Source organism: Trachemys scripta, chromosome 7, assembly GCF_013100865.1.
Source record: "Trachemys scripta elegans isolate TJP31775 chromosome 7, CAS_Tse_1.0, whole genome shotgun sequence".
NCBI classification, from domain to species: Eukaryota; Metazoa; Chordata; order Testudines; family Emydidae; genus Trachemys; species Trachemys scripta.
In genome coordinates, this window is record NC_048304.1 from 107,134,377 (window position 1) to 107,149,805 (window position 15,429).

Below are 15,429 nucleotides of genomic sequence, written 5' to 3' on the forward strand. Positions count from 1 at the left end.
AAAATCTCCTGGTTAAGCCAGGGTGGTCTCTTGCCATACTTCCTATCTTTCCTATGCAGTGGGATAGTTTGCTCTTGTGCCCCTTAATAATGTCTCTTTGAAAAACTGCCAACTGTCTTCAATTGTTTTTCCCCTTAGACTTGCTTCCCATGGGATCTTACCTACCAACTCCCTGAGTTTGCTAAATCTGCCTCTTGAAATCTATTGTCTTTATTTTGCTGTTCTTCCTCCTACCATTCCTTAGAATCATGAACTCTATCATTTCATGATCACTTTCACCCAAGCTGCCTTCCACTTTCAAATTCTCAACCAGTTCCTCCCTATTTGTCAAAATCAAATCTAGAGCAGTCCTTCCTGGAACAGCATCCCGTGGTCAAGGAAGCCGAGGCCCTCCTGATGACACCATCCTCGCAGCCAGGTGTTCACCTCTAGGATGCATCTGTCTCTACCTGGGCCCCTACCCTTGACCAGAGGGATCGAAGAGACCACCACCTGGGTTCCCAACTCCTTCACCTTTACTCCCAGGGCCCTGTAGTCACTTCTGATCTGCTGAGGGTCATTCCTCACAGTATCATTAGTGCCCACATGGATGAGTAGCATGGGTTAGTAGTCAGAGGGCTGGATGATCCTCAATAATCCCTCCATAACGTCTCGGATACGTGCCCCTGGCAGGTAGCATACCTCCCGGGACACCATGTCAGGGTGACAGATGAGTTCCTCAGAAGAGGGTCCCCAATCACCACTACCTTGTGTTTCCTCCTGGGAGCAGTGGCTGCGATCCTCCCAACCTTGGGGGTACATGGCTTCTCCTCCTCCCCCTTTGGGGGTGATTCCTCATCGCTTGTTGCCAGGGCAGCATATCGGTTTTCCATCACCACGGTGGGTGGGTTGGAAGCAGGGGTGGAGCACGGCCTGCTGCCAGAAGCAACCAGCAGCCAGTGTCCTCCTCCTCCCCTGGTGGTGTGACAGCAGTCTTCTGTAGCTGGATAGCTTCCTCAGCCTTGGATGTCTCCATATGAATACTTTCAAGGAATTCCTCATGGGCATGGATGCTCCTCAGCCTAACCACCTCCTACTGTAGCTCTCCCACCTGCTTCCTGAGAGATTCCACCAGCAGGCATCTTTCACACTGGATGTGCTAACTACTTATGCTCAATTATCTCTTTGATCTTGTATTTAGCTGTGACACTCTGAGTACCCCTCCCAGACCTGAAGAAGAGCGCTATATAGCTTGAAAGCTTGTCTCTCTCACCAACAGAAGTCGGTCCTATAAAAGATATTATCTCACCCACCTTGTCTCTCTAATGATGAAGATGACATTTTAGGTATATTTGAAAATTAATAAATTAATCATTAGAGATTAACTACTGTTTGAGATTCTCAAAATAGATTATTAAAATGAAAACAGTATTGCTTTTAAAAATGCAAAATTCTATGTACAATAATCAGTATTATGTATAGTCCTATACCAAACATTATTTCATCTTCCATAAAAGAAGAGTGACATCTGGTGGCAACACAGATTCTTTTCATAAGGTATTTCCTTAATTTTCCGTTACCAACTTCTTTCTTATAATATCTTAAAGGTTTCAATCTAAATTCAAACTACAGAATTATCACATTAAATATTAAACAATGTTACTCACCTGTGCAGCAATTCCTATTCTGCCCACATTTAGTGTTCCAATTGCATACTTATAGCCTTCTCCAAGCTGTCCCAGGATATTGGTCTTAGGAACCTAAAGAATAAAACCACTCAATTATTCCTTCTTTTCTGTTCTGTAACTGCTAGTACCACTCACAGCTGTACATGCTTTATTTAACATGTCTCATAACTGAAGGCAGCAATATAAAATGGGCACCTGATTACCATAATACTTTGGTAGAAACCTCCCCAACACACACACAGGACTACAAGAATGACAACAGACAAAATTATTCAGAATTGGACCACTAATGAAAACTTGTATCACTGAGATGCCAAGTGAGTAATCCATGCCCCTTAAATCCTGATTTTCAGGTATGCTGTGTAGCCACAGCTACCCCCAAAAATTCAGTATCTGTGAAAATCAAGTCCGTACCAAGTCTTCTTTCCTAATCCTGTATAATACTCAAGATGTATGCAAGTTACACTTAACAAGATTACTAAATTTCTGCCGAAACCTCTAGAACACTTACTGTACCTTAACGTTTTCGAACGTTACTGGGCACGTAGAAGTTGCTCTGATTCCCAGTTTATCTTCCTTTTTCCCTACATGTAGGCCCTCTGTGCCACGATCTACTATGAAGCATGTTATTCCCTTGTATCCCTAAGCAATGGATAAAAAACAAAGAACTGACTTTTAAGATAAAACCAATAGGCTTTGAATATTTGATTTCTATATCGCAATATAAACCTGTTAAATACTATATTAATATACAAAATGTGGAACCATCATCTATTTTATTTCCCCCAGCTAGATCTTTTGCAATTGCAATAATTTAACAAAGGCCAAGTCATCCCTTTCTGTAGAAAAAATAACAGAGAAAAAAGCACATTTAGAACAGTCTGAGTGGCTCGCTTAGCCATATCAACCATATGGTGAGGAGGAGAGCTTCAAATAAAGGGGGAAGGATAGGATCTGTAATACCTATATAGAATGCAAAGCAGTTGGAAATTCTGGCCCAATCCTGCAGGCCTCATGCAACTGAAGTTCCTCCTCTGTGCTCCTTTGAGATCACTTTACCCGACAGCAAATCCCGTTTTTGCGCTGTGCTCCCATTGGCTCTCCTACTAAAGCTGCTAACTTCTACTCTGTGAGGTGGAAGAATTAGCATTGCTCTCTGAAGCATCACACCATCTTATTATGTAAATCTGTGGCCTTTCCCATGAAATCATGCTGTTCAGAGTGGCTGTTTCCCGTGCTTCACCCCATTTCCAGCAACCAGAACCCAATTTCAGCAGAGCCCCAAAGGCTTGATCCTTTGAAGTACCATCAATTTCCATTGATATCAGAGGGACCAGGGAAGTTTAGCACCTTCACAAGCCTTAACAGTATAGCATTCATGTGGTGAGGCTGCAGACAGCTATTATATATATGACAGATGGGGACGTACATGGCGTTAGGCACCATTCTCTTGCCTATTTCCACGTACAATTTTCTCCTTCAATGCTGTAAAATAAAGTCTTACTCCTGGGGAAATTCTGTGCCACTGCGTACATGCAGAATTCATGTCCAGCGCAGAATTTTTTTTTCTGTGAAGAAAATACATTCTGCCCAAGAAATGCTGCAGTTCCACCTTTTGCCCACCAGAGGCCACTGTGATGCCAGAACATACAGCAGCAGCAGCAGCTTACTGGTAGTAACACCCTGCAACCTGCTGCATTCATCACAGCACCCTGCCTGTGGAGCCAGGTTCGGCGGCATGGGCAGAGGATAGATAGACGGGGCACACAGGGAGCCTGCTGTGGGGTTATGGACTGGGGTTCAGAAGGGCTACTGGGGGGGCAGACTAGGGCGGGGGCTCAGGAGCTAGTGGGGTGACAGCATTGAGCCGGGGCTGAATGGGAAGAGGTGCAGGGCCACAAGGGCATGGGGGTAAAGTGCCTGACTGAATGGGAGAGGCTAGGGGCCAGTCAGGGCCTGCATGGTGGAGACTCCCCAACTCCCTATCCCTCCCCCGAAAATCTGTTCCATACTTCTGCCACGCACACCCAACAATCCTCCAGGTTCACTCCCAGGCTCTGTCCCTCTCCCTCAGCTCCTCCGTTAGCCCTAACTCCCGCAAGCCTTTCTACTACTTCTGAGGGATGCGGGAAATACGTTTCTGTATTATAGTTTAAATGAATTATTCAAAGTTCTGTATTAATTTGCCTAGTAAGGAATCTATTTGTCAAAAAAAATATTCTGAATTTTTTGTCGTCTATATTATTACAGACATACTTGCTGACAGTTATTTTGAAATAAATTACCAAAATAATTGAAATTGGTGTGATTATATTGTGTTACTTTGACATAAAATATGCAGAATTTTAAAATATCACACACAGATATTTTGGTGCAGAATTCCCCTACGACTAAATAGTGGGGAGCATCTAGTCGAATATTAACTTGAAGTCTAAGTTAATAAATAACTATATTCTTCCATAATGGTTTAATTTTTACTTGTGTATGTTAATTTAAAAATGTAAATAATTTAAAGTTTTTTTTCACAGAAACATGATTAAAAAAAATAGCTGTTGTCTATTATCACATAATGCTTATTTAATATTAATCACAATGATCAAAAATTAATATTCATCAAGACTGTAAAAGAGAAAAAAATATGTAACAAGGTTCTTGAGTCTTTTCAGTGTTCATTTGTAATTAGCGTTCCTGCAACATCATTGAAAGATGTTTCCCAGTTTCTGTAATGTTATTTTCTATTTCATATTATGTAACACTGTTTAATTTGTGTCATTCTCCAATCCCCAGGATTCGTTTACACATTTTTTCATACTGATAAAATCCACTACAAAAAGTCTGAAGTATTGAATTTGATAATTTATCAATTTATTATTATTGATAGCTCTTACTAGTACGTCTGGTATTTTATGCCATTTCTAAATCTGGTTAAACGTTTATTTCCTAATTTCCTAGTTACCTTAAATACTTGAACCCAACATAATCAGAGTTACCTAGAAAACGAAAAAAGTTAATATGCCTTTTTTAGTATTTTAGTATTACACCTAAAGCATCGAGGTGAGTCACAAGACTTATTATATGTGGATATGGAAGTGGTGCCAATAATTAAGGTTTTCGGACACATCCCATTAGAAGACCCTCTTTTCAATTGCTTATAACAGCTTTGCCAAACTTTAACTGTTCAGGCTAAAATTTTCCATGCTGGCTGTTAGGCTCATGGGGGGAGGAGGGAGCAGCGGAATTTCAGCAAACACGTTTCAGCCATTTTCAAGATTAGGAAAAATACATTTTCCCCCTGGTAAAATACTTCTTAGCACCACTTCATTGAGAATCCCTAAAGCATCCAGGCTGTGGTGGAGGGATTTCAAATTTAGCATGGCAGTAGCTTTTCTTGTCCCCATGAAAATCTGCCCAAATTATAAGTTTCTGAAAGATCTCAGTTCACACATGATAAGTACAGATGTGTTAGTTTGGCACCTAAATTCTCTAGAGATTCCACCCCCACTGAGGATGCTTCATTCCCAGATTGTATTTGCTCCTCCCATCTGCCAGGTGCTGCTGTGACAGTGGACACAGAGAAGGAGAGCAGGAAAAACATCTCTTTTGTGCTCTCAGTGCTTGTCCTGTGCGGCCCAGGCAGTGTGGAGATGGAGGAATCAGCCCGGCTGGAATGCAGTAAAATGAGGAATCAGGCCCGAAGTAGGGGGGAAGGGGAAGACTGGGAGTGAAAAATGATGGGACTGTCTAGCAAAGAGACTGAGATCGATGGGAAACAGATGAGATTGCACTAAGAGCCTGGGGAGACTGGAGCAGAGAGGCATGTGGGCACTGAGACGGTAAGGAGCCTGGGAGAGAGTGACTGGAGAGACTGGAAGGTGGAGGGAAGACTCAGACTTAGACAAGGAGACCAGAGGGAAAGATTTAGATTTCATTTTTTTCTTTATCCCCCATACATCCTCAGGTGCATAGAGCATCCACCTAGTTTCCACCATTTATTTAGGTCTTGTGCTGCTCTGTTCAGGCTTCTGAGTCATGTTGATGGATTTAGCTTCTTTCTCTATTGCTCTGCATCATGTTTCTCTAGGTCACCCTTTTTTCCCTCTTCCCAGGTGGTGTCCATGTTATTGCTTGACGTGGAAGTCATGTTGGTGGTATCATTAATAGCGTGTCCTAAATATGTCCATTACTCTCTTCTTACCATGTTTATGCTTTAGGTTGGTTTGCTCTATTTGCTCTAATATCAGAATTTCTGATGTTGCAAGAAACTTTTTCCAATGGACTTTGAAGATCTTCCACAGGCATTTACTTTGGAATGAGCTGAGCTTACAATTTCTGTTATAGATTTCCATGACTCTGCTCCATAAAGGAGGACAGACATGATGCCAGTATTAAAAATTTGTATTTTTCTATGAGTGCCAATCATACTACTTTTTCAAATCTTTTCACGTTTGTGACAGCTGTTTGCTGTTTTTGATATTTGTTGCTTGACATGTAGCATGGTATCACTATCACTGCACATCTGACTCCCTAAACAGGTAAAATTACTTCTTCCTAGTGTTTCTAAGTCTACTCTAACGGTTGCTTTTGCATCAACAATAGTCATGTATATTGTCCTCCCCTTGTTTAATCAACAAACCAACACATTTGCTGTGTCTGCCAAAAACTGGAATTTTTTTTCTATTAAATGAGGTGTCAAACTAAGCAGGACAGTGCCATCAGCAAAAACAAGGTCACCCAACTGTGCTTTATCCACTTGACTGGCTAGGCAAAAAGACTGGAATTGGATTAGGAGTCTGGGGAGGGGCATGGAGCCTGGGATTGATTAGGCAAGGAAACAGACTGGGACAAGGAGCCTGGGGAGAGACAGAGACTGGAATATGGAGTTAGAAGTGGGGAGAGACAGGACTATCAGAAGACAGTCTGTCTGGAGGAGACAAAGGCAGAATGAGTCAGGTCTTGTGGATACAGAAAGAGGGACAGAAGAGTTTGATCACTTAGAGCATACACCCAAAAGAACCTAGAAATGAACTTAAAATTCCTCTGCTGTCAGTGACTATTTGTGAAACCCAATGGCAAAGTGTTTCTCTCATTCACCTCTAATGGCTAGTCCCCATAAAGGAGGACAAGCTATGACTGCTATCAGTTACCAAGTTAGCTCAAGCAGGTCTATGCAGAGGATCTAAAGATTCCAACCCTGTGGATGACATACACAGAGGTCAGTATAATTCCACATGAGGGAATTTCTGTTTTTCAGTTTGCAACCTTGACGTATTTTTTGTGTATAATTTCCTAGTTTTTTTTAAAAGCAATTAAAAGTTAGGATAAGCCCAAATTAAGATTGCCTGTTAATACTATTTTTTCTACAGCACACACCTAACTTTTTCAATATGCAGAATGGACTTGGCATGGGATAAATCAGGACTGTGCAGTGAAAGAGAGTGATCTGTAGGATACATGCTTCATTTGTTGCAGAAGCTGGAAGGTGTGCAGTGAATGCAGAGGGTTGCAAGAAGAGAAAGTGTGGTCTCACAGTTAAGGCAGTTGACCACTATCCTGGAGAATTGGTTTCTAACCCGGTCTCTATCACAGAGTTTCTATGTGATGCAAGGTAAATCACAACCTAAACTTTTTGCAAATATCCACTAAATTGTGTGTTCCTCATTTTATGAATATCAAAATAAGACCCCTGGAGCTGAGCACTCACAGCTGCTACTGAAGTTAGTGGAAACTGTGTTTTGAACATTTAAAGGGCTATATAAAATACCAAGTATTCTGAAAAAATCAGGTCCTACATGATTCAAATTGGGGCACCCAAAATTAGTGGACACTTTTGACTTTAATCACTCTGTGCTTCAGTTCCCCCATCTATAAAATGGGGGTAATACTACTACCTCACAGCACAGTGGAATTGTGAAAATAAATTAGTTAACATTAGTGAAGCACTCAGTTGCTACAGTATCACAGTAGAGTCCAAGAGGAAATTAATTTTGTATTCAGATCAGAGTTTTAATAGTATGCAGTAAATAAGGCATGTGGCAATATACATGAGCAACCTTAATCCTGGCATATGCTAAATTTTGGCTACTTCACTTTGCAACCTTAATATTCTCTTAGCATAATATCTGGCTGCAATATGTATAAGCTTTGTGTAAAATACAGGCTACATGATATTTCAGTGTATAATTCTTTATTGGTCTAGTCTCACATAGCACATACGTAATTCCCATTTACAGTAATGGCAGTTGCACACAAATGGCAAGAGGATGAACAGATTCCACATTTAGCTGAAATTAGTGTTTGTGCGAGACTTATCCCATTCATTAACTATTGCACTTCGTTTTACAGTTTGAAATTGTCTGTTTGTTGACACAGAAATACATTGTTTCCCTGAATTAATAATTTGCCTCAAAATTTCAGTGTTCATGAAGGAGATTACAAATAGAATATGGAACTTTTTCTTAATTTGTCTACCTATTTATGAATGAAGAAATTACATAAAGAAAGAAAGAAAGACCTGGACTGGACATGACATGATTTTCAACTAAAAAGTCAGCTCTTCACTGATGGAACTTAAAAACCCTTTTGATCAGTTGAAACTTAAACTTAAATAATAACGTTTTATAAATATTTTCAAGTTAGGCTTTTTTTTGAATGGGACACTGCAAAACAATTCTAATAAATAAATATAACACCTTTGCTAATAATTAAGTTTTGCAGCTGCTCAATTTTCACCTTTCAATTGCACCATCTTTTTTAGCTAACTGGTGGAAATATTTTTACGTTTTAAACTACGTAGTTTAGGATTTTTTTTGTCTTTACCTTACTTATACCTAAACTGATAAATGAAAAAACATGGCATGTCTCTTTTCCTATGTGCTTTGTCAAATGGGCATATTTTAATATTGTACTAACTTTTACTGTCCATTGCATATAGGCCTAGTTCTATTGCACTTTTAATCACAGTATCCTGCTAATACAAAAACATTAAAAGATACAACAGAAGTGCCATTAAGATTCAGAATGTCTATTCTTTGATGAGACGGGATGTGTCAATATTTGCTGGGTCCTTCATTTGGGCAGTTACTATTTTGACATTTTTATTTTCCCAGGTGCGTGAACAAATTGGTTAAAATACTCACCAGGTTCTCCATTTTTGTCATATAGATGATTCAGGGAAAATATGACTAATTTTTAAAAATCAATTTTTAGTGGGAGCAAGATGCAAAGAATTTACACCACATTACATCAGTATCATATTATCAACAGCCACAGGAAATAGCTACAATTGTTCCGTAGCAACTTACCAAAGGAGGATTTGCATTTGCCATCACGAAAAACACGCCAGCCTGTTCTGCAAAGCTTATCCACATCTTTGAGCCATTGATAACATAGTAGTCTCCCTTCTTATCAGCACGAGTCTTCAAAGAAAATGCATCACTGCCAGATCCAACCTCTGAAAGGCAGAAACTGCCTGTCTATCAATTGAAGGGAAAACTATATGAAAGGTTTTATTTAAAATATATGCACTACATGCAACATTAATATAAGACTTGAAAGGAAAGTAAGTAAAAAGTTGTTAAATAGTTCAACCATTCTTAACCTATATATTGTGGGTAGTATCAGTTAGGTTTATAAGTGTGAAGACAGGGTTGTCTAGAGGTTAGAGCTAGGGAGAACGAAGTCATGACTTCTTCAACATTTTCCCTGCTCTCCCAAACTTATTCATGGTGTAATCCTCTGTGCCTCAGTTAGCCAACCAGTAGTCTGGGCCTAATACTTCATATACTTCCTTCCTACTTCATAAGGTTTTGTGAGGATTAATATTGGTATAGTAGTGATCCTTGGATAAAAGCATGTCCTCTGGAATGGTGGCCGAAGCATGAAGGGGCATATGAACGTTTAGCATATCTGGCATGTAAATACCTTGCAACACCGGCTACAAAAGTGCCAGGCTATTTTTGGAATGACAGATTTCAGTTCTCAAATAGCATTCCAATGTTTGCATATGAAGATATTGCCTTAGAATGCAATGCATAATTTAATTCCCTAAATGGACACTACCATTATGAAATCATATAAAATTTTATGTAATTTAGTAAAGGACATACTTAACTCACCAAATCTTTAGCCAGTCTGGGCAAATAAGTTCTCTTTTGTTCTTCTGTTCCATATGTAATAAACAATTTATTAGTAATTGTGTTCTGGAGTTCACACAGAAGAGCTACAGCTGGGTCAACCTTGGCTAATTCCTCTACCACCAGTATGGTAGAAAAAAATGAAGATCCAGTTCCTCCATACTCTGGTCCAAGCTCAATACTCATTAGCTAAAAGGGAGAGAATGTAAATTCAACTGTTGTGGGGAGATTATCACAGACAGTAATTTAGGCTGACAAGATTTTAAAATATTTTCACTACTGGAAAAAAAAATTACTTACAGGTAATAAGCAATTAAAATACTTTTGTGCAAGTCAGAGAATGAAACATCTCTTCAGATCCCTCTGCAATGCCTACAATAAATTAACAAGCTGATAATCACTGCATATGGGTCAAGATAGGGTTATTTACTCATACAAAAAACAGAATACAGAGCTATCAACACATATGCGATTCATCACCATGACCATTCTGATCTTGTTTTGTTAGAATTTAAATGTCAGAATGAAACACATTTAAACTTTTCTAACTGTAATTTCTCACTAAACATCAATTTAGGGTTGAAAACAGAAAAGACTAACATCCATTCAAACTACTTAATCTAAAAGAAAAAAAGTTGCACAACTGGCAGTAACATTTAATAATAATGTAACCCTTGAATTAAAATAATAAAATATGCAGACCCCTTGTTCAAATAGTCCTTGCAGTACAGATTCATCCATTTCCGCATTTGCATCCATTGTTTTTACCAAAGGGGCAATTCGGTCTTGAGCAAATTTTTTCACTATAATGAAGAAAAAGAAAGGACATAAGTATTCTAGCCAATTCTTTACATAATATCAGAGTCAGCGATTTAGTATTTGTATCAAGGTATACGTATCCCAATGCAGGGAGATCTCACAGATATGCAACACCCTAACCCAGTGATTCCCACGAAGGAAGATCAAGTGTTCCAGAGAGCAATATGGGTGTTTTGGGTTAATTCCCAGCAAGAGGTTTAATAGTTTTAGCTAGATGCAAGTCCCTGTGCTGATGTAAGTGGGCATTGCCTATTTACAGCTTAGACCCTTTTTAAATTTCTGAGAGTTTCATGCAAGAGCACTTTGCTGACCAGAAGTCAGGTCAGAAACCCTTGGAGACATAAGAGCTCTCCTGTTTAGTTTGTCTGGTATTCATATTAGGGTGTTTGTTTGTTTGTTTTTAAAAAGAGTTTAGACTTAAAAATGCTTTCAGTGAATGTGGCCAGATACCTTGCTGGTGTGTATTATTTTGGTTGAACAAGAACCCTGTAAATGATAAACTGGAAAAAGTTATTTTGTTTAATCTAGTTCTTCTATTTACTCTCTCAAGCTGATCAGGCCGTGGCCCAATTACAACTACTTTGATCCAATTCCTAGTGGATAGTTATCCATATCACAGCTTAGGGGCAACTTTCGCTCTGCCCTCAAGCCTCCACCAACCATTGCCCCAATTTCTGTCCCCCTTTGAAAACAAGCTCCAATGACTCCATAGTGATCCCTGCACTGCTCCTGTACGCTCTGCCTAGTCCTCAATCTGTGGGGCCACTGCTTAGCCCTGCCATTCCATAGGACGGAGGGCTGACAAGGGAGAATCAGGTTGTTCTGGACAGAGAGATGGGGGATGAGATGCTCATGGACAGTTAAGGGACTAACATGCATCCAGTGCCCTCTGCGGCCAAGGAAACCATTTCGAAAGAGCCAGTGGCAGCGAAGAGGGAAAACTGGGCTTTGGACAAGAGGGTAATGAGAAATCATTTTAGAACCGCCCCAAAAAACAAACCAAACAAACAAATCTCAAACCCCACTGCTCAAAAACTTAACGTAAAGTTCAGATTGCTCAGTGGTGACTCGTGACCTTCCAGGATGTTGAGTTCACTATGCTCAATCCTCCAAAAATGATGAAATATAGAGTCAAGGTACAAATAACCCCTGCAGTGCAATTTTTAACATCGCCCTCTGTGTGATGCCCCAACACACTAACACCACACATAACAGTTGTTATCTTGTTCCTTGATAATCATAACAAGCCATGAAGTTTGAGAATGAATTTGGTGACTCAGACTCTTACATGGGGTGGGCAAACTTTTTGGCCTGAGGGCCGCATCGGGTTTCGGAAATTGTAGGGAGGGCCGGTTAGGGGAGGGGTCATGGCCCACCCCCCTAGGACTCCTGCCTCATCCAACAACCCCTGTCCCCTGACTACCCCAGGAACCCCTGCCCCCAACTGCCCCCCACCACCCCATCCAACCCCCACTCCTTTCTGACTGCCCCCATGGGATCCCTGCTCCCATTCAACCCCCCATTCCCCACCCTCTGACCGCCCCGCCCCCTGACCACCCCCCCGAACTCCCCTGCCCTCCATCCAATCCCCTTCTTCCTCACTTAGCCCACTGCCTGGAGCACTGGTGGCTGGCGGCACTACAGCTGCACCGCCCGGCTGGAGCCAGCAACGCTGTCACCACCACGCAGCAAAGAGCATTGCACCGGCAGCAGAGTGAGCTGAGGCTGCGGGAGAGGGGGGAACGGCAGGGGAGGGGCTGGGCAGGAGGGTCCCGCGAGCCGTAGTTTGCCCACCTCTGCTCTTACAGGATCCTTTGTAAGGGCTTGATGCAAGTTGTCAAATCTGAAAAGCATCACTTTCCTTACAATATCACATTCAAAAGCATGGTCAGGTGTTAAAGCTTGAACCCCACATAACTTCCAGAGTCGTACCTTGGTCTCATCTCTATTGATTTTTATTCCTGCAGTGTACCCTGTATACATACTAGTACTCTACCCTTACAGATATCTACACTACAACTGGGAGGTGTGATTTCCAACATGGATAGATAGACTCACATTAGCTTGGCTTGAACTAGCATGCTAAAAATAGCAGAGCAGAAATTGTGGCAAAGGCTAGTCACTTATGACCTAAACAGAATTTGAAATCAAGTTTTCACATAAACTTGGATCAATACACTGGTCTCAAAATTTAGCTATAAATAAGGAATAAAAAGCAATATTATACAAATATTTAACACTGAATTTTTCATGACATCTAGTCATAAATGGCTCCATTTTAAGAGTCTGAACAGCAAATTACCCATTTCTTTCATCATTATTTCTTCTTCTGTAAGTGTGTCAAGGGGAGCACACACTACCCCCTCATTGGTTGGGTTTACCATAGCTTCTGATTTGGATGATTTAAAGACACTAGGAGGAGCCTTCCAAGAAGCCAAGTAGATTGGCATGTTTCTTCTTAGCTGTTGACAAATAATAATAAAGAAAGTTATAAAAACTAATTTTGAGGCACAGAAAACATTGTTCAAGTATTTATAAACAGGAAAATACATTTTCACCCACTGTTTTTATTCTCTATTCAGTAACTGAAAAGGAAATACAATTACATATAATTCATTATTTTCAGTGCTACTAATTTCAAGTTTTTGAGCACTTGGAGCAAAGAGGCTCGACCAATTTGATTTCCTTTCAACCTGTGTCTATCAATCCTACAAAATACTTTCTTCTCCTGTCAGTTTTCTATATCTTGATAAATATATTGTTATTTTGACAACGATTCAAAAATATTAATGTTTTTAAAATGAGAATAGTTTTGAGAATTGCAGCTACCAGCTAGAATCTGTTTTCAGTACTGCAAATATTAGAAGCTTGCTGGAATGTTCACATTAATAGCTGTACATTTTAATAGATTTTATCTCCATTCAAAACATAATTGTATTAAATTCGAATAAGTTTCTTTACATTAATAGTTCTATTCACTATTTTCAGTGTGTCTTCGCCTTGAGACCAATCAACTAGTAATGCTAGCAACTACATGGATTGTTGTATTAATACTCTATTTTTATTTTATTTTTGTTCTTGTTCCTAAGTGTTCTGCAGCCCCAGTGTCCAAATCATTCAGCTACAATGTGACTAAAATAATTTAAACATGTGACTAAAATAATTTTAGAACTTATGGCACAACTGTGATATCATAGAGGAACTTGTCAAAATAAACTGTAATCTAACATTTTATAACTTTAAGCGTGAGTACGCACTTCAGAGAAGATGCAATGATATAAAAACATGATTCTATTTAATGATTTTAAATCCAGAGTTGGTGTAATGAAAATGACGATAAGCAGCAGACTGCCAACTGGCAATAAGCCTTAACTGACTGATTATTTTTAAATGTCAAAAAGCGATACAGCATTAAGAGCTGAAATTAGGAAATTCACCGTAAAGGTTCTGCAAACATTCTTATCTTTCAGACTGATAGCCATGTTAATCTGTATCAGCAAAAACAACAAGGAGTACTTGTGGCACCTTAGAGACTAATAAATGTATTTGGGCAGCCCACAAAAGCTTATAAAACACACTTCATCAGATGTATGGAGTGGAAAATACAGTAGGCAGGTATAAATACACAGTACATGAAAAGATGGGAGTTGCCTTACCAAGTGGGGGTCAGTGCTAACGAGCCAATTCAATTAAGGTGGAAGTGGGCTATTCTCAACAGTAGAATACCAAGGGAGGAAAAATCACTTTTGTAATGGTAATAAGGCCAATGTAATCAGGGTGGCCCATTTCAAACAGTTGATAAGAAGCTGTGAGTATCAGTAGGGGGCAGTGGTGATCTTTTGGAAAATAACAGATTTTAGTTTCAAATGTTGATGAGGTTATTAAAATCTGAAGAATGTTCGAGAACGCCCATAACATATAAATATTTCTTTACTTATTAACGTTCCTACGGAACACTAGATTAATGATAGCATGCTATGTGTGTTCCAGGCTCGCTTTATTAGCACGATTGAAAGTTAAACTCTTTAACCATTAATGAAGCTAGGGTGACCAGGTGTCCAGTTTTCGAGCGGAACACCCAGTTGAAAAGGGACCCTGGAGGCTCCGGTCAGCACCGTCAACCGGGCCATTAAAAGTCCAGTCGGCAGTACTACGGAGCCTAGGCAGGCTAGTCCTAGGGCACCGCGCTGCGCCCCGGAAGTGGCCAGCAGGTCCGGCTCTTAGACGAGGGGGTCACAGGGCTCTGCGCACTGCCCCCACCCCAAGTACCAACTCTGCATTCCCATTAACTGGTTCCCAGCAAACGGGAGCGGAAGGGGGCAGTGCCTGCCAGCGAGAGCAGCACGCATCACAGAACCTGCTGCCCCCGCCTAGGAGCCGGAGCCTAGGAGCTTCCAGGGCACAGCACAGTACCCCAGGATTATACAGGGCTTTGGAGCAGAGCCCGGAGCTGAAGCGCGGAGAAGCTCTGGAGCAGCAGGTTTTTGCCTGGAGCTGGAGCTGAGCGGGAGCACAGTTCCAAAGCCCTGCTAGGATACACAAGCAACCTGCCTTAAGTAAGTCCAACCCCCTGCCCCAGCCCTGAACTCCCTCCTTCACACCAAACCCTGCATCCCCAGCCCAGAGCCCACACCACCTCCTGCACCCCAACCCCTTCTGAATCCCAGAGCCTGCACCCCCCTACCCCAGCCCAGAGCCCCCTCCCACACCTTGAACCCCTCATCCCCGGCCCCATCACAGAGCCCTCACCCCCCTCCTGCACCCCAAACCCTTCATCCCTAGCCCCAGCCCAGAGCTATCACCCCTCCCAC

The 15,429-nt window shown here is 40.9% G+C and overlaps 1 protein-coding gene across 2 annotated transcripts in view; it reads right to left on the reverse strand.

The window, feature by feature from the left end:
• Positions 1-15,429, reverse strand: part of ACADSB (acyl-CoA dehydrogenase short/branched chain) — a 28,841-nt gene that overhangs the window by 12,840 nt on the left and 572 nt on the right. Inside the window, exons 2-7 of one of the 2 annotated variants that reach the window (XM_034777879.1) lie at positions 12,921-13,080; positions 10,502-10,602; positions 9,782-9,988; positions 8,969-9,139; positions 2,184-2,309; positions 1,647-1,739 (exon numbers count right to left, since the gene is read on the reverse strand). In XM_034777879.1, the coding sequence (XP_034633770.1) occupies positions 1,647-1,739; positions 2,184-2,309; positions 8,969-9,139; positions 9,782-9,988; positions 10,502-10,602; positions 12,921-13,080 (858 nt within the window). Of the gene's footprint in view, positions 1-1,646; positions 1,740-2,183; positions 2,310-8,968; positions 9,140-9,781; positions 9,989-10,099; positions 10,386-10,501; positions 10,603-12,920; positions 13,081-15,429 lie in introns of those variants that run through there. The other variant, XM_034777880.1, reaches the window with a different exon arrangement.